Source organism: Eumetopias jubatus, unplaced genomic scaffold (genome assembly GCF_037043125.1).
Source record: "Eumetopias jubatus isolate StellerSeaLion01/CBP00866 unplaced genomic scaffold, mEumJub1_p1.0 scaffold_15, whole genome shotgun sequence".
Taxonomy (NCBI): Eukaryota; Metazoa; Chordata; class Mammalia; order Carnivora; family Otariidae; genus Eumetopias; species Eumetopias jubatus.
In genome coordinates this window covers 91,113,075-91,137,395 of record NW_028274821.1, presented here as the reverse complement: position 1 = coordinate 91,137,395, position 24,321 = coordinate 91,113,075, and the positions used below count along the sequence as shown (strand labels likewise).

Below are 24,321 nucleotides of genomic sequence, written 5' to 3'. Positions count from 1 at the left end.
GGTTTTCCTGTCATTTAATATCTTCGAACAACATCACCATTAAAAGAGTGGTTTCTATTGGTTTCAGGAAGACTGCATATTTTATCTCACTTGTAAGAGGAATTCTGGCCCTCAGTTGGTCAATCCCCTTTCACCAAGAGCTTCCTCTCCAGCTGGTTTCCCCAGGCCCTGCGGCTGGCTGGTCCTTCTTACGGGCGCTTTCAGGGCCTAGGCTGGCACTCGCACGATTGGGCACCTGGATCCCGGAAACACTGGGGGGTGGAATGATAGCCCTCGTAGCCCCTTCTCCCATCTTCCCTTCCCCCGTCCTCACAGGCCGGGAGCCTGTCACGGCGCTGTGACTGTTTTCCTCTGGCATGGGAACTTGGAGACCTCCAGAAAGTGTTTTCAGAGCCGGCTGTTGTCATCTACGGGAGAACAGGTTCTTGTCCTTGGCGGCCTCTTACCCCTCGGCTGTCTCTCCTCCACCTTCTATTCTAGACCTACACATTCATGTTCTCTGGGCCTTCCTGTCAGCAGCTCCTGGAGGTTCTCTCGTGCTCATTTGCTTGGACCCGATAAGCTCAGAAAAGTGGGTACCCGTGGTCGTGAGGTCAGGCGATAATTGGCCAGCCCCAAAGTCATGTGCCCAGATGCCTCTGTCTCTCTCCTGCTCTCAAGCTTTCTTTAATAAACGCATTCAGGTGATGGCTATGAAAGGTTCAAATGTAAACCTAAACTCGGGGGAAAATAATAGTTGGCCCCAACCTGAATTATTAGCGAGCCAGATGTATTTTAAAGATATAAGAAGTACACTCGTTGTCTGTGATGGTCTCCTCTGGAAAACACTGCCAGCACTATTTGTGGGCAAGCCAACACAACCAAGTGCACATTCAGGGACAGCTCCATGATCCAGGGATTCTCAGGGTTTAGACTTGCAGGGGGGGGTTCAGAAGGATGAAGACAGAAGTACCCAGAGGAGGAGAGTGAGGTCTTTTGTGGAGAGAACATCCATTCAAGAGGGAAAGAGTCCTGGAGGGGTCCAGCCTTGCTCGTTTTCTGCCCTGAAAACGTACCCACTGAACTTTGTGCCCCTGATCCACTGACTGCTTTGTGGGCCTGATGTAATCAGTACCCCCCCCCGCCCTGAAATACCAGATCAACGTTATGTTGTAGCCTTGGATCATGCTTTCTGATTTCTGAGGAAGGGCTGGATGTTGGGTATCTTGACTTAACACCAAAATATGATACCTAAGAAGACCTGATTACAAAGTGTGCCGTGGAAAGAAGCTGACTTGAACATTTTTGGAATACAAAAGGTACACTGCTAAATAGTAAACAAAACAAAACCAGAAGGAAGGGGTGTGTGTGTGTGTGTGTGTGTGTGTGTGTGTGTGTGTGTGTGTGTGTGTGTGTGTGTGTCGTGCCTGTGTGTGTGTGTGTGTGTGTGTCGTGCCTGCGTGTGTGTGTGTGTGTGTGTGTGTGTGTGTGTGTGTGTGTGTGTGTGTGTGTGTGTCGTGCCTACCTGGGAGCCAGGCAGCAGGATGCTGGGACGGCTGATGAATTAGAGGAGAGATTCAGGAAGGCAGGCTAAGGCTCGTGGTAGCAAGGGCCATCACAACAAATTGCTGCCTGCCCTCGTGCACTGTGTACCTTGAAACTGTAATTTAGCAGCGGCAAGAGACAGGCGCCCTGGGCCATTGCCACCTCTGTCTAAATGCTCGGAACTTTGTTTCTGCATCCTCCTGACTTCCTGGTGTTTGCCAACTTCTTCCCTGTTTTCCAGTTCTCCTTTAAATGCGTTTCTAATGGAAGTCATCATGGGTTTATTAAAATGTAAATGCTTCATCAAAACGTGTATTTCTTAGATCAGGCATGAGACAGTTCCCTGAATTTATGTATCTGTCTCTTTTCATAGGAAGGCGGGGTGATTCAAATCTGTTGATAGAACCATAAACAAGCAGAGTAGATTGGCTTTGTTCCTCGGAAGCAACAATTTCTTAGAATAGGAAGAAGGCCCTTTTAAACTGTAAATCACTCCAGTCCATTCTCGGCTCCTGTTCACTTACAGTGCCTGATCGCCCAGCGCTGTCACCTGGACACACAGCGGGGCTGAGCCCTGGCCGCAGTGTCCACGCCACCCTGCCTTTCAGAACACGGTGCCCCTCGGTGCTGTGTTCAGTTCTTTGTGTCCTGACTCTGAATGGCCTTATTCTTTGTTTCCTTCTCCCTGCTTCCAGACCTCACCCCCAAGTCCTTATGTTCCTTTTACTTTTCCTTTTTTTCCCTCAAGAGAAAAAGTGATGAAGAGGGGCAAGTCCGTTAGACAAAAAGATAGGCCTGGGCTGTGTTTTCACCTTCAGATTTCCAGGCACAAACAAGAGGCAAACTCAGCAGCCGCAGCTTTTTTCTCTCATATGAGAAATAGATTTTCCATGAAATCATGAGCCCTTTCCCCCAAACTGCTACCCTCGCAGTACATGCTCTGCCTTCTCCGGTTGACTCCTCCTGCTGTAAAAAGATTTCACGTATCCATGGGGCTGGGAGCTGGCAGCAGAGGAAGAGAACGTGGAGGGGCGGGGGCTGGGGGTGTTCAGGGAAGCGGTGACACATTTCAGGTAAATCGCTGTCAGAGACGTGACATTTTCATTCACAGCTTTGTCAGAGTAACCTTTGGGGGAAGGGGGGAGAATTGTCTTCTCCCACAGGAGAGGTTGCCATTCATGTATTAATTTGCTGTTACATTAAAAAAAAAAAAAGGAAAGAAACAACATACAAGGAAATCATTTATCTTTTTATGATCTGTTTTTCTCCCCAGAACTCCGCCTTCCCTTTTTTTTTTTCCCTTCTCCCTGGGAAGTATGTTTTCCGCAGCTCCTGCTTCTTCTTAGGCTCTAATACTTGAATCTGCATGCACCTCCCATGCTTGAGTGCCGTGGCCTTGCAGGACATGGGGGACGCGGAGGCTTCCCCGCCCCGCCACGAGGCAGGGTGGGCCTCTTTTTCTGGCTCAGGGTGGCTTCTCCTCACAAGTGAAGCCCAAATTCTGACCTCGGCTGTTTGTACATAGCTCTGAATCCTTCAGAGGTCACTTGTCCCTCACCTCTTAATAATTAAGAGGCAAGAGGGTAGACACCCTTCTGGGTGGAAGGGAAGAGAGGTCTGGTGCTGTGGTCACTTGTCAGCCTTCCCTGAGGAGTTGACCCCAACAGTTAAGGATCTTTGGCCACCCTGCCCCACCCCTCTTTTCTTTTAGGTATAAAACTAAAGGGACTATCCGAAATGTTTTATTTCTTCATCTGCTCAAGTCAAGGTAGTCTATGAATAAACAGGCCTCCTTGTTTAGTATTTGAGATGTGTTAAGAAATAATGACACGATCCCTACAGAGGAGAGTCTAAATGTAGCCTGTTTGAAAGTCACCAGAGAGGATGGAGAGTGTTGGGAATATGACCCCATCTATCCCTGTCGCGTCGTAGAGGTCCCTTCCTTCCAAACTCCTAAAGGTTTAGGAAGCTATTTCCTGTAAAGGTGTAGCTTCTACTTTATATCTAATTAGAATAGGCCAGTTTTATGCATCAAGATTCCAGATGTTGGAAGAATAAAAAGTTTACCTTGATATGCTCTTCCTTTTACAGCATTTCTGAGATTAAGATGGAAGATATTTTGTCTGTCCTGACAAGGGATGATTGTTTTAAAGGGAGCCGATGGGGAAGCCAGGTGAGTTTTATTATTTATTATACTTGCTGCGAACAGACGTGACTCATTTCTTGATTGGGGGCGGTGGAGACTTTGTGTGTGGGATAGTTCATTCCTCTGTCCAGCAGGCGTCTGTCTAAGGGACCGTGAACATTAGGTGAGGCCAGACCTTGAATGTATTTTTCTCTCTCTTTGCTTTCGGGTGTATTTGCTAGTCTCATCCGGTTAATGGGCTGCTGTCCATTCTGGAAGTCCGCCAGGCCGCAGCAGGCTTCCCAGAAAGGAGGTCTCCTCCCAGCCCAGAGTGAGTTTGGAGGCAGTGTTACGTGCTCAGCCCTGGTGGTCCCTGTCCAGATCATCAGCAAGGATGACTGGCTGGACCCATCCACCCAAGACAGCATGGAAGAAATAGATCTCTCTCTGTCTCCTTTCAGACACACTTAGTCCATCTGTTTTCTAGTGTGGGTGCCATACACGGAAGGAGAGTAGAGGTTGAGATTATTAGGGAGAAAAATCTGTGTTATCCATGCGGTTCCACATGGAGATCTGGAGCGTCCTTTCCTGCTTCTTTTCTGCCAGGCATTTGTCCCCCCACACCCCACTCCACCGCATGACTCGGTACATCACAGATAAATGTGTGTGTAATGTTGCTGAATGCAATTTTGTCTATGAAATATGAATTATGTGGGTATTTTACATTTGTTTTCTCAAGCCTAAGGATAGACTGGAAAATTAGAGCCAAATAGATCAGGCTGAAGAGTTGAGGTGAGACTTGGTCAGTGAACGCTAGCACAACAGAGATCCCTGCAAGCAAGAGAAACAGTTAAAAGACTCAGTGGATCAACAGTTGTTTTAAGCAATATTTTGTTATGAAACATCCCATATTAATAGTTCGTTGTCAAGGGAGCGGACCAGTACCCAAACAGACATTCATCGGTCCTTGCACGCTTCTTCTGAAGCTAGTTCTAGGTAGGGTTTTTTCCTGTTCCCCTGGACACTTCATTACAGGCCCAGGACAGCATGGGGGAAGCAGGGGGGCCGTTCCTGCGGGCAGCAGAGCAGAGGGGTTAAGGGCATGGCCTCAGGGTCGGAGTCCCAATCTCATTCACCAGCTCCATGGCTCTGGGCAAGTACTGGAGCTTCCTAAGCCTTGGTTTCTTCATATGTCAAATTGAGGTCATGTTAGTATTCTTCTGGTTAGGAGATTGGAGGATTGAGTAAGAAAGAACCTGGAAACCCCAATACAGTTCTGAAGGGTGTTTATCGTCATCATCAGTTGGTAGCAGATGTGGATTCAAAGTTCAGACTCAGTGATACAAAGCCCAGTGCTTTCTGCTGTGTCACCTGGAACATTAGCATCTCCCTGCTCTCCAGAAATAAGAGCAAGCAGTCAGGTCACAAAATGAGACTGTAAAGGTTCAGTCCAATCTCATCTTTACTTAACACTGTTTCTGGGACCGGCTCTGTTGTTGATGTTTGTCCCTGAACCGGGTACACATCAGTTCTGTCCAGGGAGCTGATCGTCGAGCACATTTGTAGCTGGAGCCCCTGCTGTGGACGTTCCCCCGCGGAGGAGGCAGAGCAGCTCCAGTGCCCTCTGCTCTTCCAGGAGCAAGCCACAGCCATTTCTCCACTTCTGCCCTCCGGTGGCCTTGCTCTTGCTCGGCTCTTCCCTTCCGCTCCCCCGCCCCCAACCCCAAACCCCGTAAGTCCCTTCCTGGGTGTGAGGCCAGCGTTGAAGCCTTGCTGGGGCCCCGAGGCAGGCAGACTTGGGTTTCAGTCCCTGCTTCACAGCTGGTGGTTCTACAACCTTGGGCAGCTTGTCTTCTCTCCAGCCTCAGTATTCCCATCTGTAAACTGAGAACAAGGGTGCCCATCTTGAAGGTTGCTGTGAAGTTGACCTAAAATGAGGCAGAAAATACTCCATGCACTTCTGGGCCATGTCAGTTTGTTCCAGCCCAAGCTCCTGCCTTGATAGAGAGGGACAAATAGAATTTTTTTTTTTTTTAAGATTTTATTTATTTGACAGAGAGAGCGAGAACAGGAACCCAAGCAGGGGGAGTGGGAGAGGGAGAAGCAGGCTTCCCGCCGAGCAGGGAGCCCGATGCAGGACTCGATCCCAGGACCCTGAGATCATGACCTGAGCTGAAGGCAGACGCTTAACGACTCAGCCACCCAGGCACCTGACAAATAGAATATTTTTATATTTTTAAGGTGTGGCGAACTTCGTTTTTAAAAAGAAAAAATGTTCAGGGTGCCTGGGTGGCTCAGTCGGTTAAGTGGCTGCCTTCGGCTCAAGTCATGATCTCAGGGTCCTGGGATCGAGTCCCACATGGGGCTCCCTGCTCAGTGGTGTGTCCCTTTCTCCTCCCCCTCACCCCGAACTTCTGTGTGCTCCCTTGCTCTCTCTCTCACAAATAAAATCTTTTTTTTAAAAGATTTTTTAATTTATTCATTGAGAGAGAGAGAGAATGGTAGAGAGAGAGCATGAGAGGGAAGAAGGTCAGAGGAAGAGGCAGACTCCCCGCTGAGCAGGGAGCCCGATGCGGGACTCGATCCCGGGACTCCAGGATCATGACCTGAGCCGAAGGCAGTTGCTTAACCGACTGAGCCACCCAGGCGCCCACAAATAAAATCTTTTTTAAAAAAGAGAAAAAGCGCTCAGCAAGGTTGGGCTTTCATGGACACCAAAATAACTGGTATCTCACAAAACTAATCCTACTAGGTCCCACGTGTCCCGTTGATGCAAACCTGGCTTGTTTAACCAAAGTTAACTTGAATTCAGAGGCCAAAGAGAAACTAAATGAAATTGACTATATTAGTAATTACCACGTAGATCTGCAGCCTGGAAGAGTGTTTTATGTGTGTGCTCTGTGTGAATAGTAAGATGAATAAAGTAGATGCTAGGTACAACTTTTAGTTCTGTTTTAATTGCTGTTCTCAGAATGGGCAGTTCTGTCTAGCACACGAACCAGTGCCAGACAGATAAATGTGGGCTCAGTAAATAGGTCTTTTTTTTTTTAAGATTTTATTTATTTATTTGACAGAGAGAGGCACAGTGAGAGAGGGAACACAAGCAGGGGGAGTGGGAGAGGGAGAAGCAGGCTTCCCGCGGAGCAGGGACCCCAATGCAGGGCTCGATCCCAGGACGCTGGGATCATGACCTGAGCCAAAGGCAGACGCTTAACGACTGAGCACCCAGGTGCCCAGTAAATAGGTCTTTTATACACGTAGCCGGACACCTCATTATAAGGCCCTCTTCTCACTCGGTTGAAGTCCATTGTAAATGTCCCTTTGACACATACATTTTTGGGCTTCTGTGAACAGAAAGAGAGTGAGTGAAGCGTCTGTAAAATGTATATTTCATATTTAGGTATATAAAATATATATGGCTACGTCTGGGTGTGCGAATGTTCACCTACCTACAAAGAGAATAAATTTGATCTTTCAACTTTACTGGGAAGCACTCAGAAGGTTCTAGGGAAGCATGAGGGTGAAACTCAACTTGGCAATCAAATGATTAAAACTAAATCCTTCCATTTAGTTTTAAAAATACCTTCAAAGTTAGCAATATCAAGACGTGCTTCCAAAAAAAACCAACAAACCCCTCCCCCCACCATTGCTACCACCTAAAACTTTTTTACAACAACAAAAAATACAGCCCGAGTATCTTCAGCTCGTCTGTTGCCTCTTGATGGGTGTGAAATTTTCATCTTCAAAGTATGCACCAACCCAAACATGTTTTTTCTATGAGTTTTTTTTTTTTTTGTCCTATGAAATATGCCTGTAAACGGACCTTAACAAAAAAAAACTGGGCCATGGTGAGGTATTAAAATGAGATCAGCAGCCCCTTCCCTCAGTCCCTTTGATCGTCTCTTCTCTCAGGGATCAGTGGGGCTTTACAGACTAAGGAATACTGAATGTGGACCCTTGGAACTGCATTTTCCTAAGCTAGCCCTGGTCCACTAGTTGCAAGCTAGCTTCATTAGAACCAGTACTGGGTCTGCGCATCTTTGAGGGGTGGGTGCACCAGTCCTGCAGGGCATTCGTGCACCCTCCGGGCTTTGACCTACTCTCATTACAGCAGCATTTTACCTGTCTGGGGCTGAGATGGTGCTGCATGCATAACTCTGCCCCTGTCTTCAGTTTAAATTTAGACTGTCCTCCCCAGAAGACAACTGAGAAATACCTCATTCTCAAGAGGGGTAATTTTAAAATAAAGTATTTCTGAAAGTGGGGGTAGGGGGAGAAAGGCATGCTTTTTCCTGAGTATGTTTTCTGCATTAAGTTTTTCTTATATTTTACTAAAACTGACCTCATCATTTCAAACGTGTGAACCTAGTTTTATCGCCTTTTTTCTACCTATTTCACTTGTACACACACATTAATATATGTGTGTGTATGTAATTTTTTTTTTTTTTTTGGTTGGGAAGAAAAGATGCCTCATTTTGAAACCTAAAGGGGGAATAAGAAAAGCCCTTTGTAATATATTGCCATATTATCACTAAATCCCCTGACAGTTGTGACACAGAAGCAAGTCACCTGTCACTTAAGCTTGAGGTCTCTTTAATTTTCTCCTGGAATTCGCACCAGGCTGTCTTTAATTTGAGGCCTTTATTGGAATTCTGAAACCTCTCTGCCTCCCTGGCTCTCAGATCTATTCTGAGAGCTGTTACAGAATGTATACAATAACCAACAGAGGGATTCAAGCGGGCTGGAGCTCTGTTTATCTAACACTCTAGAGGGATTTTTGTGCTTATTCGGTCCTGGCTGCCCGGCTTTCAATATCGCTTTGACAACCATTCTGCCCTTCTCATTAATTTTAAACAGTTAAAACACAGGAAAAAGAGGAAAAAGTTTTCATTATTAAAGTGCTTTACTTTTTAATAACAGAGGATTCTGTCCGCCAGGGGAAAGGGCATCCTCGCTAATTTCACATTCATATAAAAAAAAAACACACACACAAGGAAGGTGACAGTTGCGTTGCCGAGGTGGCTTAACAAAAGGAGGGCAGCAAAAAAAAAAAAAAGTTTGCATTTGAGGGTAAAAAAAAAAAAATCCTTGTTAATGACAATAGCAAATGTCCACTTCCATAACACAGCTCCTGAGTGACTTTTCTCTTGACATTTGAGTGGATAAAACCCTTAGGGGGACCATGTACTATGAAATCAGCTAGACTGTCATCAACCAAACAGGTAGCAGGAATGATTTGACGAAGCTAAAAACATTTTCAGGTTGTTAAAGTCTCTATTAATACAGACAGGGACGTCAACCCAAAGAATGAGGCTTTTTCTTCGCTCCCCTTTGTTCTTCCTCTGGTAGCTTTAAAAGAGAAAGAGACTCTAGAGCCCAGTTTGGGCACCCTGTCCTCTGCGGGGGTTAAGGGAGGCAGGGACTAGGGCTCACACTGTTCCCTGGTGACCCACGTGGGCGGTGGGTGTTGGTTACTGTAGAGACTGAGTAGCATCTCTGAGACAATCTGTGTCTTTGGGGAGACCTATTAGCCAAATTGAGTTTGGAGAATCTGGGTTCTTTGGATCTCAGTTTTACATTCAGTAGAAAGCATTCGTGTTTGTTTGAAGACATAGGAAACAGGGGCGCCTGGCTGGCTCGGTTGGTAGAGCATTTGGCCCTTGATCTCGGGGTCGTGAGTTCAAGCCTCACGTTGGGTTTAGAGCTTACTTAAAAAAAAAAAAAAAAAAAATATATATATATATATATATATATATATATATATATATAGGAAACAACACTCGGTTTTAGGGGGATATAAAGAAAGGAAATCTTTTCTCTGGGATTTTTTAAGAATGAAAAGGATATGATTTTTTTTTTTTTAGTAACATTTTCCAACTGTAGAACTTTAGTGCATACAGATGTCACTCCTTACACGGGATGGTTTGCTGCAGAGATCGTGTGGTCATCTCTGAATGTGGTGTGAAGGAATAGCCAACTCCTTAATAGGTCCCTGGCATCCAGCACAGTGGTCCCTCCCTGAAAGAATGGATCTGAAACACTACAAGTCTGAGCCTCCCTAGGAATTGAGGGAGCATGCTCTGAATTCAAGGACAGGCTAAATTTTAGGCAGGCCCCTGTGGGGCCCTCTTAAAGAGAAGGTCCCGTTGTTCCCCTGAGGAGGGTGAGGGAGGGGAAAGATTTAAGGCCTCAGTAGGACACACAAGTCATGTGAAACCTGCCTGTGTTCAATGATGTTTTAAATGCCTGAATTGGACTTGGAAAATTCCAGAATGTCTCCAGTGGGCATTCATTTTGAACAAGAGGCCAGGAGGACGAGTAAGTAAGTAAACAAGTAAATAAATAGACCTGATCTTCTCCCTCACAAAGCCATCTTCATCTTTGCTTGACTTTAACATCTTTATAGCTCCCGTTTTTCCTCTAGTAATATTGAAAGGATTACCCTTGTTGGCCCCTCGGTGGTTACCGGGTGGTTTTACTGTTATTAAATCTATTATAAAGTGCTTCATTATTCCTGACTCTGACTCTGTCTCTTTCTTTAATCCTTCCGCCACCCTCCCAGAAATCCCGTGCTGCTGGCCCCCAGGAAATCCGAGAGCGAGCCACCGTCTTGCAGACGGTGTTTGAAGATTACGTGCACTCCAGCTCAAGGAGGGTCTCCTGGGCGAAGAAAGGTCGGTGGATTTCGTGGGTGCTTGTGCATGGATAGCCCCCAGAACGCCGTCCCCACCTCCACCCGCACACCCCCGACGGGCTGAGAGGCGACCAGGGGGTTTCTGCTCTCCAACAAAAGCCTTCAGTCTCCCTTGTTCTGCAGGGTCTGGAAGCAGGCACAGAAGGCTTTAAAGCGATATTAAATGCTAATTTCATCCTTCCCCATGTTTTGCACAAATGAGGCTTTATCTTGGCTTACGTAGGACTAGAACTTTGACCCAGTGGCTTGGATCTCAGGGATCCATTTTTGTCTTTCTTTGAAAACTGGATAGACGAGACATGATACGTCAGAGACCCTTGTAGGCATAGAAATTAGAGTTGAAGGTAAGGACCGGGAGCATCAGACCTGAGCAGTCTCAGTTTGGACATACAGAGGAAGATGAGAAAGAAGTGCTGAGGGAGGGCCCTAGACCTTGAACCCAGTTCCTGGGGAATTTACAGGAGAGCTAGGTGTTCACTTAATATTCAGGCCCTCTTACCAGGTAACTCGGCTCCTGGGATCACCAGGCATTAGTGGGACTCAGCAGTTCAGTGGAGCAGAGTGGAGCACACGGGATGGGCTTCGAACAGCTCCTTACGGCGGCATGCCGTGCGTCGTGGTTGGTGATTGTGTCATGCGTGCTGAAGTGACGCGGTCCATGCTGGGGGCCCCTCGCTTCTTTCTGGTAGTTTACCTGCTATTTTGACAAGCATGTTGGGCTGGCTTACCAGAACATCATCTTTTCCTTTTATGAATTGAAATTTAAAAAAAAAATCATTTAACAAATAGTTATTGAATTAGTCACCATTCTAGGTGCTTGGGATACATCAGGAATCAAAACAGAAACCCTAACCTCTCTAACATTCTAGTGGGGGAGCAGACAGTGAGCATAGTAAAAATAAACAAATAGTCTTTTAAAAGGGGTTAAGAACTATGGAAAAAACAGAGCCTGTAAGGGAGGTGAAGGGGTAATTGGGCAGAGTGCATTTTACATAGAGGGTCATTGTGAGCCCTGCTGTGAAGGCCGCACGAGCAAATTGAGGGTCACACACTGCCGACAGGAGGGCATGCCAGGCCCAGAGGAGCTCTGGGGGGCAGGGTGGCCACAGGAGGGGAGGGCCTGCGCAGCAGAGGAGGCTTGGGGGAGGGCTTTGGGGGACCCCAAGGTCAGTGGGAGCCATTGCAGGACTTGGAGCAGAGATGTGGCACGGCCCACAGAGGTTGGAAAAGATGGCTGGTGTGAGAATAGACTGGGGGGCAAGGGTGAGTGCTGGGGGACTGGTTCCAGGCAGTTGTCATCAGGAGATCAAGGACAATGGGTTAGTTGGCAGATGTTTTTGAGTGCCTACTGGATACCCTGGCACACTATAAAAGCAGCCCTTGGTTGTTGCCGTCATGCTGGAACAAACCAGAGCTACGCAGGATGAAAGACGAAGTCCCAGTGATGGCCCCATAACCACTGATGCGTCATTAGCGTGTAGCATTCTGGACTGCTTCCTCATAGTAGCCTGTGCTCGCATTTCCCTCAAGTGAATTCAGCAGTTCCTAAGGGTTTTCCTCAGAACCTAGTTTTAGAGAAGTACTAACACACGTCTCTCAAGAGGAATAGATTATTTGTCACGGCATAACTGCAGACATTGGGCGTCTGACAGGCAGTGTGAGCTTGCTGGGTGGTGCATCACGAGGTGTGGTGCTGCAGGATTTCTGGGTTAATAACAAAGTGGCGATGAAAAGAAAGAAATCAAGGCCATGCTGTCATCTTCGTCGTTGGTTTTGAGGTCAGAGGTGTTTTGGATCTTCTAGCGAGACTACGATTATCTCAGGGTGTCTGGTCATCAGAGTAAGGCTGTAGTGAGGAATTCTTAGTGTGGTTTTGTGTTTTCATTCGTCATCACCACTGCTGAAATTGTTCATGCCAAGAAACAAGCCGAGTTTCTTGTCTTCTCTCTAAAGGATATCGGAGTGGGGCCACTCTGCGGTGTTGAGGCACCAAAAAGGAAATTAACAGGCATTTTTCTCCTCTGCTAATTGATTTCCACATCAGATTGGTGATGGTCTGGGAGGAAGCCGCCTGTGGTAGGTCTTGGCCACTCCACTCCTTCCTCTTCTGCTACTCAGCGTGCTGAGCTCCGGAGGTCACAACACGGGGACAGCAACTGCACCCCACAAGTTGAAACTCTCTTCTGCATTTCAATCCGCATATGCAAATTCTCCACTACTTCTGTGCCTCCCTTTTATGCCATTTCAGAGCCCACCTCATGAATAATTAACAAAGCAGCTGGTTTTTGCCTTTATGGCAGAAAACTAGTTAGAAACTGGGCCAAGTATGCATTTGTTTTCCTTTTGCATTTCCTGACCCAGTCATTGTTAATAACCAGCGTTTAATTGTTTTCAGTTTCCAGAAGGCGTCACGCTTCCCCCCTCTCATTTCTTGCCTCCTTTAGCTAGATTCAAGTAGTTAAAAACGGTGCTAACAGAAGTTTGAACTCCAGACTCCTGAACAAAAATTTCAGAAACTGGAGTTCTTTACCTACAAACCACCACTTTCCTGTGGTGAGGCCCCTCCAGCTTCAGGGGGCCCACATGCAGAGGAGTTGTGCCTGGCTTGGAAGAGCTGCTCTGCAAAGTCAAGAACACCCAAACCACTGATGACAGATTAGCCCCCTCTCTCAGTGTGATTGCAGGTAGGCAGATGCTCGACCAAATGCTTTGATACTGTTGTGGCGTCAGGTAGGCAGGTGCATGTGCCTTTACTCTGCACAGACGTTCGTGTCCCCTTCTGGGGGCAGGGGCAAGTTTCTTTCCTCCCTACCTCTTTGACCTTAAGTATCATCCATAAGATACTGCTATTCCCGATCAGATGGCCAAGAATAAATCTGATTTGAGGAACAAGGATGAAATAGATTGCCCTTACAGCTATGAGATAGGAGCCCGTGGCTCCAGAGCGCGTGCTCTAAGTGGCCGCAGCTTCCTCCGCCATCCTAGATAAATGCCCTCTTTCTCTGCTCTGGGCCCTACAGCCCCTATTCCCGCTGCAAGTTCTCGACACTGCCCCCGGAAAGCATCTAGAACAGCTTCTGCTGAAATTCCTGCTTCCCTGAACCATCCAAACACGGGAGGCCATTCAGGGATGTGAGGACAGCCAGGTGTCGCTGGCCCCAGGGAGACAGGAGCCTTGAGGACAAGGAGGGTTAGTAAAAATACACAGTGCGAAATGCTGCCTGAGCAGTTGTGGAGGGAGAAGGCACGTCCGCCATTTCTTGGCAAACTCGTTACTCCTGTAGAGCTGTTAGCTGAGCACCTGCATCTCGTGGGACAGAGGCTCTCCATCCTCCGCTCTTCAGTTTGGTGCAGGAATAGGAGGCTAATGTGCTTATGTGGGAGAGCGGTGTGCATGAGGAGGCCTGGGCCAGCCTTTGGACAACTGAGATTCTTTTTTTAGATTTTATTTATTTACTTGAGAGAGAGAATGAGGTAGAGAGCATGAGAGGGGAGAGGGTCAGAGGGAGAAGCAGACTCCCTGCCGAGCAGGGAGCCCGATGCGGGACTCGATCCCGGGACTCCAGGATCATGACCTGAGCCAAAGGCAGTCGCTTAACGAACTGAGCCACCCAGGCGCCCTGGACGACCAAGACTGTAAAGGTGCAGAGTCTTTGGCTTGGCTTGGTGTGGCTGCAGTCTGCTTTGTTAGACCAGGAGTCAGGGTTGAGGCTCAGGAAAGAGGTGGCGGCGCAGGGTGTGGAGAAGAGGCCTGTACCCCGCCCCTTCCCCTCCCCCCAGGGGTGGTGGCAGCAGGCTCCCCCCAAGGACTGGAGTAGGTAGCTCCATGTCTGGAACCTGGTGTCAGAACCTGCAGACAGTGCAGACCATGTGAAGTGTTAAAAGATTTCCCCTGAAAACGCTAGTCCCCAGTTATTAAAAAGGGGAGTAAGCACAGATTTACGAAAGGGGTGCAGAGGAGTTGCCTTGGTTATTATTTCTCATCGATTGGGAAAAGGAGTTCACTTTACTCAGTAAATAGAGCTTTCATGGATTCCCAGGATCCTTCCAGGAGCTGATCTGCTAAAATGACACTTTTTATTACTGTTCATAAACGCCAATCTCCAGGTGCTGCTGGGATATTACGTTTAAGCTGTGGGCAAACTTGCCAGTCCAGTGGCTCAACAAGCAAGGGCGAGAGACGCTGGTGTTTAGTGCCTGCTTTTCCATGAGACGAGCGGCACTGGGCTCCGGCTTGGCCAGTGGGAGAGCCAGGCTTGGAAGGAAAGTGAGCGGCGATGGGCTTGGGGCTCCTTCAGAGCCATCTCCTCTTGCCCTGTTGCAGTAAGAAGAGGCAGACACTTGATTTTTATTGAAATCGCAATATATTTGAGGGGAACTGGGTATAGGAACGTCTCTTTCCTCGAAGGGATACCGAGTTAAGGTGTAGCCAGAGCACCACGCTCCTGCGAACCACGTCTGCCTTTTCTCTGGCCAGCACTGGGCTCTAGAACAGGGGCGCCTTCTTAACTTTAAGACAGGACTGAAACCACGATGCAGCGTCGGATGGACATCTCTGGACTGTTGGCAGTCCTCAAGGGGGGGGACTGTTTTGTGGGCTGTTTTAGAAATTTAATAATTGCCTTCCTCCTTTTTAAGAATTCTGTTTTCATTGTCTTTTTTATGCAGTTTTCAAAGGGGTAAGAAGCACTGTATCAGTAAATCTTAGATGCTTTAGAATGAATTTGGTTTTAAAATCCCAGGAGTCCACGAGGAAGTAGCAGCCATCCCTGTCGATAGGGGGGTAGAGGCGGGGCCTGCGGGTGAGCGGACTTATGGCAGTAGTAACCCATCAACCCACCGTGGTGATAAGCAGAATGACAAGCACGGTAAAGCTTTTGGAACCTTTTCAGTTTTATAACGTGCATGTATTAGCTATGCAAAAATAAATGAAGTTGAATTAGGAAAATGTTTTCCTAACATAAAGGTCTAATGATCTCATTTTTCATGAGAGAATGCCGCATTGATCGTGTTTTAGTTCCTTCACTCATTCTGCTCTTCGTTCATTTGTATGACAAACACTTAGCAGCTTGCGGTGCCCCAGCTACCATGCAAGGCCCCAAGCCCATAACGGGGGCAAAAACGGGGCCCGTGCCCTCCAGGGTGAGGACACGCTGCACAGTAAAACCTGAAAATACATTGGGTTTAATCAACAGATACTTGTGTCCTATAGGTTTAGTTTTTGAGGAATAAAAAAAAAAAAATACACAAAGATTTAGGTGGTTCCTGTACGTGGTGCTGTCCTGGCTGTGTGTGGCGCGTTTCCCGGCAAGATATGGTGGGCAGGACAGCCGTTGGGCCAGGGTACGGGGGGCGCTCCGAGCCCCCATCCTGACGGCCTCTCTGACCTTCATTCCCTCCCAGCTCTGCAGGCCTTCATCCGAGCCTACGCAACCTACCCCCGGGAGCTGAAGCACATCTTCCATGTCCGGTCGCTCCACCTCGGCCACGTGGCTAAGAGCTTTGGGCTGAGAGATGCCCCCCAGAATCTTAGTGTCGCAGCTGTGAAGAGAAGGAAAGCGAACCTGAACAGGTAAAATGGGCGGAGTTTGCCCTGTGACAAATGGCTGGAAGTCAGGTGGGTGTGGAGAGCTCTGGGCCCAGCAGCAGCAGGGAGGTAATGTGCTGGGCTGCTGCGTGCTCAGTGTCCACTCTTCCATCTTTGGTTCTTGTGGTAAATCATCACCAGTGTCTGCTCTGCCGCTCTCTCAGTATAGTAAGTGCTTGGAGCAAGAGGAAAAACACCTCATCTGAATGTTTTTAAGGCACCTGCAGAAATGCAGTGAGGTCTCCTGTCGGGTCCAGATGTCGTGGGGATATTATTGGGGCAGCAAGACAAACCTGTTGGGTTATCCTCACTGCCCACCAGCCGAGTAACTCGGGGACTTGCTGGAGTCAGAGCTTCAGATGTGCTGTGGTTCACCCTGGAAAGCCTCCGGAGCTTGTACGAGAACTTCTGGCGTGTTCTGTGAGATTTGCCAGGCCCTGTCCTGGTGAGATGGGAGGAGCGGCGTGTGGAGTTCCAGCTTAGCACCTTTCTCCTGTAGGCTGGCTCCAGGGGCCAGCACTGGACTCCCTGCACCTCGTCACTCTCCTTAGTGCTGAGCACACACCCGGGCAAGCGCCAGACCCTCTCCCCCTCCCTCCCCTCCCGCAGAAAGCCTGTTCCAAACTGTGCAGAGGTCCTAGTGAAGAGACCCTGCAGGGTGAAGCCTGGGCTCAGAGTCCACCTCCATAGTTTCAGGAGGTCCTGAAACCACAAAATACCTTCGCAAAAGGTCTTTCTCTCCTCAGAGACCGGGTGTACTTTCAATACCAGCCCCAGCCCCTTGCAGGAACCAGAATACTTCAGATCCCATGGGCTGCTTTTAGGGGGAGTTTGTGTAGTACGTGGGTGGGAAAGATACATTGAACAAACATTTGGGGGGCAGTGAACCCTTGAATGCTCTGGACAGTCACTTTGTATTGCATGTCATTCTTTTTGCTTATTAATTACAAATGCCACAATCCACTTGCCCTGACTCCAAGAATCTGTGGGCGTGCCACACTTTTCCTCCATGTTCCCACACAATGCTCACTTGCGCATTCGCCACCACCACCCTTGTCGGCGCCTGGTTTCTCTGGAGCCCAGTGACAGAAGGGAGAGAGGACCACCCAGTGTAGGGAAATGATCGCTGGCCTTGGATGCGGAGGCCTTGGACTCAGTTCCAGCTCCACTGTGATGTGAGCTTCTGAGCTTTGGGCCACGTCTTTGCTTAACTTCCCAGAGCCTCGGGTCCCCCAACTACAGAAGGGAGAAGGAAATCAGTGTTTTTAGCAATTTCCCAAAACTGTTCTGAGAATCAGCATGAGGGTGGGTCACACAGATGAAGCACCTTAGAACAGAGACCTAGAAACCAGGTGGGTTAAGATTCTGGAACATCCAACATGGTCTGTTCAGGGACTTGGCATCTATAAGGCTCTTTGTAATGGATACAATTTGCCTAATTGTAATACCGATTTGGGGATTTTTAAGATGGTTGCTTTTTTTACTCATGTTAATACCACTCATATAGGACCATACTCCAGTAATTCTCTGAGGCAAGTCGTTCTCGTCATGCTGCTGTTCATCCATGCCCACACAAGACTAAGATGCATCTGGCTCTGGTTTCTGCCAGGCGGTTTTGAGGTGCAGGGCGCTGCCTGCTGCCCCAGCTGCGTGTTCTGGGCAGGGCCGCAGCCAGCGACTTCTCTGTCCATCCTCCCAGAGGGAGAAGACGCCTCACATCTACTCTCAGGCACAATGGTGGCGCACCAGCGTTAGGTTGCTGTCCTGGGATTGGAGGTGGCTGGTATCTCTCCATGCTGACTTTGATTTTGAATGTGTGAGGCTTGAGGTCAGGTCTGAGGGTGACCTCCTAGTGATCTGGAAGCCAGGCCATCCTGCCACCGTTTCTAAGATGTTGGTACTTGGAGAAGATAGGAATGCACCTGCCAGTCGATTACTGGTAAGAGACACGTATTTTGCTGATTCCTCTCCCCGCGTGTAAATGCGGTCCCAGTATCTTATTGTTCGCAGCTGATGTACGTTTATGACTGGGAATTTCATTAGCAAGTGTGAATCCAGATAGCAGCTCTTCAGACTGGGGTGTCCTCGGCTCTTCCCCAGGTCCTGGAAAGCGGAGTGGCAAGGAGGGAGGCAGTTGGGAGGGGGGCTTGGGGCCAGCATTGTCCTTACCTTGAGAAGCCACTAGGGAGAGAGCAAGCCGCCGCCTCCTGCTTCGGCTGGCCCTGCTAGCAGATGGGCACCAGGGCTACTGTACCCCTGTGAGCAGGGGATTTAGCAGGGCTTTATTTCGGGAAGAATGGGCTGATTAGCCGATAAAGAGCATGTAAGATGGTATGGGGCAGCCTTTGATGTCTGGCTGGCGCGGCAGGGAGCCGGGTGGTGAGTGACAGCAGTGTGTCACAGGATTACTCCGCCTGCGACAATACCGCTCTCTGTTCTGGCCATGTCATCACTCAGTTACAGCTACTTTTTGGGTTGTTATGCCCTTCTTTTGAAGGCATTTCTCTCCACACTCTCAAATCCTCCCACCCCATCCCTGCCTTGCTAACGCAGACGGGCACTCGGGAATACGGTAGGCACCTTTTTTTATTTGGGGAAATCTTGTCACTTGCGCAAGAAGAATGACTTTGCAGCTAATCTGCACATGGACCGTATAATTGTGGTCGGGGTAAGCGGCAGAGAGAACTTGACAGATTTTCCACACCTCAGTCAGGGCTCAAGCAAATGCCAGTTGCTGCTTCTTGAGCCCTGGGAAGAAAAGTGCATTAAAGCCAACAAAGTGCAGAGAGTTACGCTGTGGCCACAGTGATTGTTCTGAGCCCAGGCGTCTCCTCTGAAATCCATCTGTCAAGAAAGAGAGTGGTTCCTTATGTTTTGTATGGATGGATCAAGTAATAGCACTAAATTTGCCACATTATTCTGCATTCCACTTGATGGGGTTTACTGCCTAGAATGGTTACATGTTCTGTGCAAACCTCTGATACCTGCAGACACCAAACAAGGAGTTCGTCTGGGCGTTAGAAACGCGAAGCAAGGGCAGGTTAGCTCAGGTTAGCAACGGCAAAGGGAAGTTTTATCTCGTCTGTGTGCTTTTAGTCTTTTGACCACTGTTCAGAAAAAGAAATGATGTCCTCAAATGAGATCTTAATCACCAGGTCGGTGTCTCCTTTTTCAGTCCTTAGTTCTGAAAGGGAACATGAACTGGTTCTCCCCCGCACGCAAATAGTCATAGTTACAAAATTCTTCTGACACCTAAACGCGGACCTGCCAAAGCATCCCCCCACCCCAAACCCCGACACAGACATGCACACAGGGAGTCGGTGCTGGTGGTAAAATATTGAGTGGCCCCTTAGCAACATCCGCCACAAACACAGCCTTTTCCCCTGTGAAATGCAGTTCGGATCTGAAGCTGGGTAGATTCAGCAGTTGCTTCAGAGAAGCAAAGGTAACAGACCTTCCAAAATTTCCCGTCTTCCCAGGGGACACTGAGTCCCAGTGTGTCTGCTTCGGGAGGGCAGAGTTGTGTTGTTTGCCAGGGTGTCTGTCTGTGTAGGCAGTCACACATGAGTCGTGAGCAGGCACGCCGTGGAGGGCTCGGATCCCTCACCTGTCTGATACCGTGGAGAATGGTTCAATAGAACGCTTTACGGTGTCAGCGCTACCGCGGCAAATATGGAAGAGCAAGTCTGCCGGTTGTAACCACCCTCTCTCGTGTGAGTTATATGCTGGCACCACGAAAGTGCTGCTCTTCCCCGAACGATTTAGTCTGTAGCTCCCTAAGACTTGTCTACCACTGGCTTCTCCCACCTGTGTTTTTCTGATGTTTTTCTTAGTGCCTAGACACATCCGGGACATCGCCTTTATCAGTAACCCAATAACTATGCTCCCCTGTTCTCAGCTCCCTCCTCTTAAAATTAGTAGAAAAACAACAGTCTGAATTGTTGACTGTTCTTAAAAGAAATGCAGTTTTGTTTTATTTGTATACATTTTCTCAGACCAGCCTTGTTAAGCGTTACCTGATCTTACCGAACAGGTCAACAGTCTGAAACGAGGGATCTCTTAACCCTAACTACTGGATCTGTGTGTGCGTGGCCAGGGCTTAGCAGCTGTGGTCAGTAATATAGGGGTACATGGGGGCTGGCTCCCCTGGGTCCTGGCCTCGGGGCAGAGCCACCAGCACCCGAGCACCGCAGAGCATTGCCTTAACTTCTGTCACTCCCAAAGTTTTAGATACAGTGCGTTCTCTCATGGAGAGGGTGCTCACCAGACTTTTCCCATCTGAATGATCACCAATGCTTTATCACCAGAGTTTAAACTGGGGGTTTTGCAGAGCTCCATCTGAGGCATTTTGCAATTTTGAAGGCCTTTGCCCTGTCGTTTGCTGTGATTCTCACCCTCGCCTGCTCAGTAGTTGTTTAATAACTACCGAGAGTCCCTACTGACTAGTACTCCAGTGCCCCCATCGTGTCCTAAATGCCGAGTAAGGGGGGGTCACACAGTGATGAAGAGTCGGGACTGAGCCATTTCCCCTGTTTGTGCCCTGGGACAGGTGACTCAGCCTCTCTCTGCCTAGTCCCCCCACCTCCCAAACGGGGAACTGGAGCTTCATGGTGCTGTTGTGGGGACCAAACCAGGTGCGGAGTGGAGGGCGTCAACACGGTGTCGCACGTGAACACGCGGGAGCACTTGTTGCTAGTTCTTGGCGCCCGCCTTCCCCGTCCCTGTGAGTGTCCCTGCGATGGGGAGGAGGAAGTGTGGCCAATGGTCAGCTGTGCAGCACCCTTGAACTTGTCTTATCAGGAACAACCTTGTAAACGTGGAGCTGGTCCTCTCTGAGACACGCATTAAGAAGCTGCAGCTGCAGCTCCCTGTAAGGCAATATTCTCATCATTAGGAGCAGCTTGCCTGCCAATTTTTATGTGGCATTTACAACCTCCCTAATATCACTTAATTAGCTGAAGGCAAACCTGGAATCTTGCCCACTGTGAAAATTTTCTCGATTTCATTGAGCCAGTTATTCTGTAAAAAAGATTGGCCAAACATGAGATCAGAGGCTAGATAAAGCCACACTTGAAAACGTGGGGATCTCTGTGAGAACCCTCCCCGCCCCCTGCATGTGGGCCGGATCTCTCCTTATCAGGTCCGGAGCAGCCTTCAACACCGTTGACCACCCTGGCCACCTTGCAGTGGTCTCTTCCCGCCACTTCTTGAACCCTGCCACCGTCAGTGGCAGCTCTTGGCCCCTCACCTTCCTCTGGCCTTCTGCAGCAGTCTGCGGCCACTCTGCTCCCCTCCAACCTGTGCTCAAGGCCGAAGAGCCTGCACAGCCCTCACCCATCACCCTCAAGGCCAGCCTTTTGCTGGTTCTCATTGTTCTAATGACTCAGGCAAGTGACAACAGCAGACCCCCTCTTCCCAAGGACCTGAGTTGCATGGCCCCCATTTCCCCCATTCTCTTAGGGCCTTTGGTGAGCACTCTGAGGGCCTGGGCTTCTGGCCCAGTTTCCCTGGCTTCACAGGGGGAGGAGGCCTGGGGATCAGCCCACAGAATGGGGGACAAGCTGGTTCAGGAAGGTCAGATCACTCGACTTCAGCCTGAAGACCAGAGGGAAACAGCTAAGGACCACTGGACAAAGCCTTGAGGACAGATGTGCATGTCCTGCATAACAGGGGAGCAGAACCTGCTCTCAGGCTCTCCTGAGGAGCTGTATCCAGTACAGATGCCCAGGCCCCAATCCAGACAACCATGGTTCAGGAAAGTCTGAAGTCATGAAGAGTGGGATGGAGGTGGTCATGAACTTGACTAACAGGTCTCTAGACCCAGGTCCTCGGAGTAGGTGATGGGGTGTCCTTAACACAGGAGGGCCATGAGGTGCTGGCCCTCGTGTATGTGTATGTGTGTTCTGAATTGGAGGCAGGATTAATTGATGATTTAACGTAGAACCTGGATGAGCTGCACTGGCTGTAGATGGGACCATGTCCGACTGGCCTCCCCTATCAAGGGAAAGAAGATGGGTCACTTTGAAGTCCACACTGGATTACCGCTTTGGGACATTTGTACTCTTGTATATTGTCCAGACTGCGACAGGGACAGAAGTACTGTGGAAGGTGGCTGGGTCTCTTCTGGTGGAACACACAGCCCAGCACAGAATTGTCGCTCAGTCTCCTGTTGGTTTGGAGCTCACCGCATTGCATTCGTAGGCGGCTCCAGGTGGGTGGCCTGGTGTGGGCACAGGCTCCAGGGCAGGGCTTGCCCTCTTCCCCTCAGCTCAGCCGGTGCAAGACTAGGCTTCATTTCTTTACCTTTTTGCCAGTCAGGGGCTGTGGGCCCCGGCTTAATTACAGCGGTGCACTTGCAGCTTTCTACATTTGGCCTTTTGCTTCTACCACTATTTTTTTCTCTCTGACACCATGCAGTTACCAGCCCTGGGCCTCCTCGTGAAACAAACACACCCTCATCCCCACCTGGCTAATGAGGCGATTAGAGGGGTTTCACAGTGACCTTGCTCTTCCCGCACACCTGGGTCACCTGCAGACAGTGGGAGCCACAGGGTGTGCTTTCAGTCAAGCCGTCAAGGCTGACAACAAAGAACAGGAGCCCAGCCAGCCTCTCCTGGGAGGTGCTGGGATGGTCACATTTGCTGCTGGGGCCTTCCAGGTACTAGAGTTGGAAGACACAGCTGGCCCAGCACGACTCTGCAGACGGCAGTTGAGGCTGCATGCAACAGGAGGTGCCCAGCTCTTTGTTAGATTGGCCTTGCTCGGAGCTCTTCCGGTTCTTAGCATTGGAGAAATAGGAAAGGATGTGGTGGGCCCCAGCTTTCCCCTCCCTACACGTGGCTCAGTTCAGTTTTAGTCCTCCTGGGCCCCTCCTGGCCCCTCCTGGGGTTGACTCACTCCTCTCATTTGTCCCCATGGTCTTTGGGCTCCTTTCCCGAGTAGGAAGGTGTGTGTCCCCAGCCCCTCTGTGCTCTCCTTACTTTGATGAGGCCAGAGCCTTTGCGTCCTGCTACGACCTGAACAAAATGACTGCAGGTCTTTTTCAGATATCCTCTTCATTCTGACCCTGAGTTACAGTAACAGACTGAAACGGAGAGTAACGTCTTAACTACTTAGTAATCCAGAAGAGGGTTGCAGTTGGAGCACCGCCCTGGAGCGGCAGCCTAGGACTGTGGGGCTCTTCAGGGCTTCTGCGTGCTCTCGGCTGTGCTGAGTCCAAGTGCGGATCCCATGGAGACTTCACTGGGACCCTGTGACCAGGGCTGGTCCCCAGTGACCCAGGAGGACATGGGTAGGCCTGGTCCCATGGCCCTAAGTCTGAGAGAGTCTGAAGCCCGTGCTCTGAGCCCTTGGGTGCTGCCTTGTGTGCCCTTTGTGGAAGCTTCCAGCTTCTGGAGTTGATATTGGGCAAAGTAACAAGTATTTGGAACTTGCTAGAGATGTTTTTCTGTGTGAGCAGATAGTTGTTCACGTAGCGGAAGAAACAGACTTGAAGCAGGAGGTCAGTGGGTTGTGTATACGGCAGACTTTGGTTTGAAACCAGCAGAGTATCGACCCCTGGAGTGGGTGGTAGAAGCTTTGTGCTTGTGGGGCAGTCACCTGGAAAGATCTCTGAGAAGATGATGGCAGGGAGGATCTGAGTCCCACTTTTTCTCTGGCTTCCTTCAGGGTCTAGAGGCAGAAGGGTGAGGTGCAGTGGGGAAGCCTGGAGCCGATGTCAGATGTCTCGAGCTTGATGCCAGCCGTGGTGACAGCGTACCTGCACCATGGGGCCTGTAGGGCTGTGTGGCGTGGGAGAAGGTACTGAACACGGAGCACCTGGCATGGAGGCCGTGCCACTGCCCCCCACTGCCCCACTTCCTCTCTCTCAGTCAGTCAGTGAGGGGGGAGTACTTCCCAGAATCTTCCGAAGTGCTCCCGCCGCAGCCTGCCCTTGACCCACCTCCGTGGCTCCTTGGTCCGGAAGCCTCTGCTCCAGGCCTCCCAGCCGCGGGGACCCGCCACCTCCCCAGTGGACCCTGCGCGCTGTGAGAGCTCCTGGGAATGAGCCCCAACAGACCACTTTCATTTTCCCCCCTTTGGGCTTCTTTCCACTCTGTGGTCTCTGTGAGATTCAAATGCTGAATGTGCATGATTTGCAAACACAGAAATACAAGGTGTTGTTATCGTTGATCAAAGCCGTTCCTGGTCCACATGACATGTGTCAGATATCTGATGATGGCTCCTTCTCTCCCGCCTTTCCTCTTCTCCAGACTGTTAATAACAGTCAACATTTAATGAGGGCCTTCGCAATAGGCACTGTGAGAAGCGCTTTGATTCATTAGTTCACTAATCCCTTTGTGAGTGAGCAGACTGGCACGAGCAGAAATCGGACTTCGGCCAGACTTGGAG

General features: G+C 49.4%; 1 protein-coding gene across 2 annotated transcripts in view; it reads left to right on the top strand.

Annotated features, from left to right (window-relative positions):
• DDX31 (DEAD-box helicase 31) overlaps window positions 1-24,321 on the top strand; it is a 68,057-nt gene that overhangs the window by 36,824 nt on the left and 6,912 nt on the right. For both annotated transcript variants that reach the window (XM_088019177.1, XM_028090511.2), the window contains 3 exons: window positions 3,616-3,697; window positions 10,212-10,323; window positions 15,747-15,915. In XM_088019177.1, coding sequence (XP_087875303.1) covers window positions 3,616-3,697; window positions 10,212-10,323; window positions 15,747-15,915 — 363 coding nt within the window. The remainder of the gene's footprint in view (window positions 1-3,615; window positions 3,698-10,211; window positions 10,324-15,746; window positions 15,916-24,321) is intronic.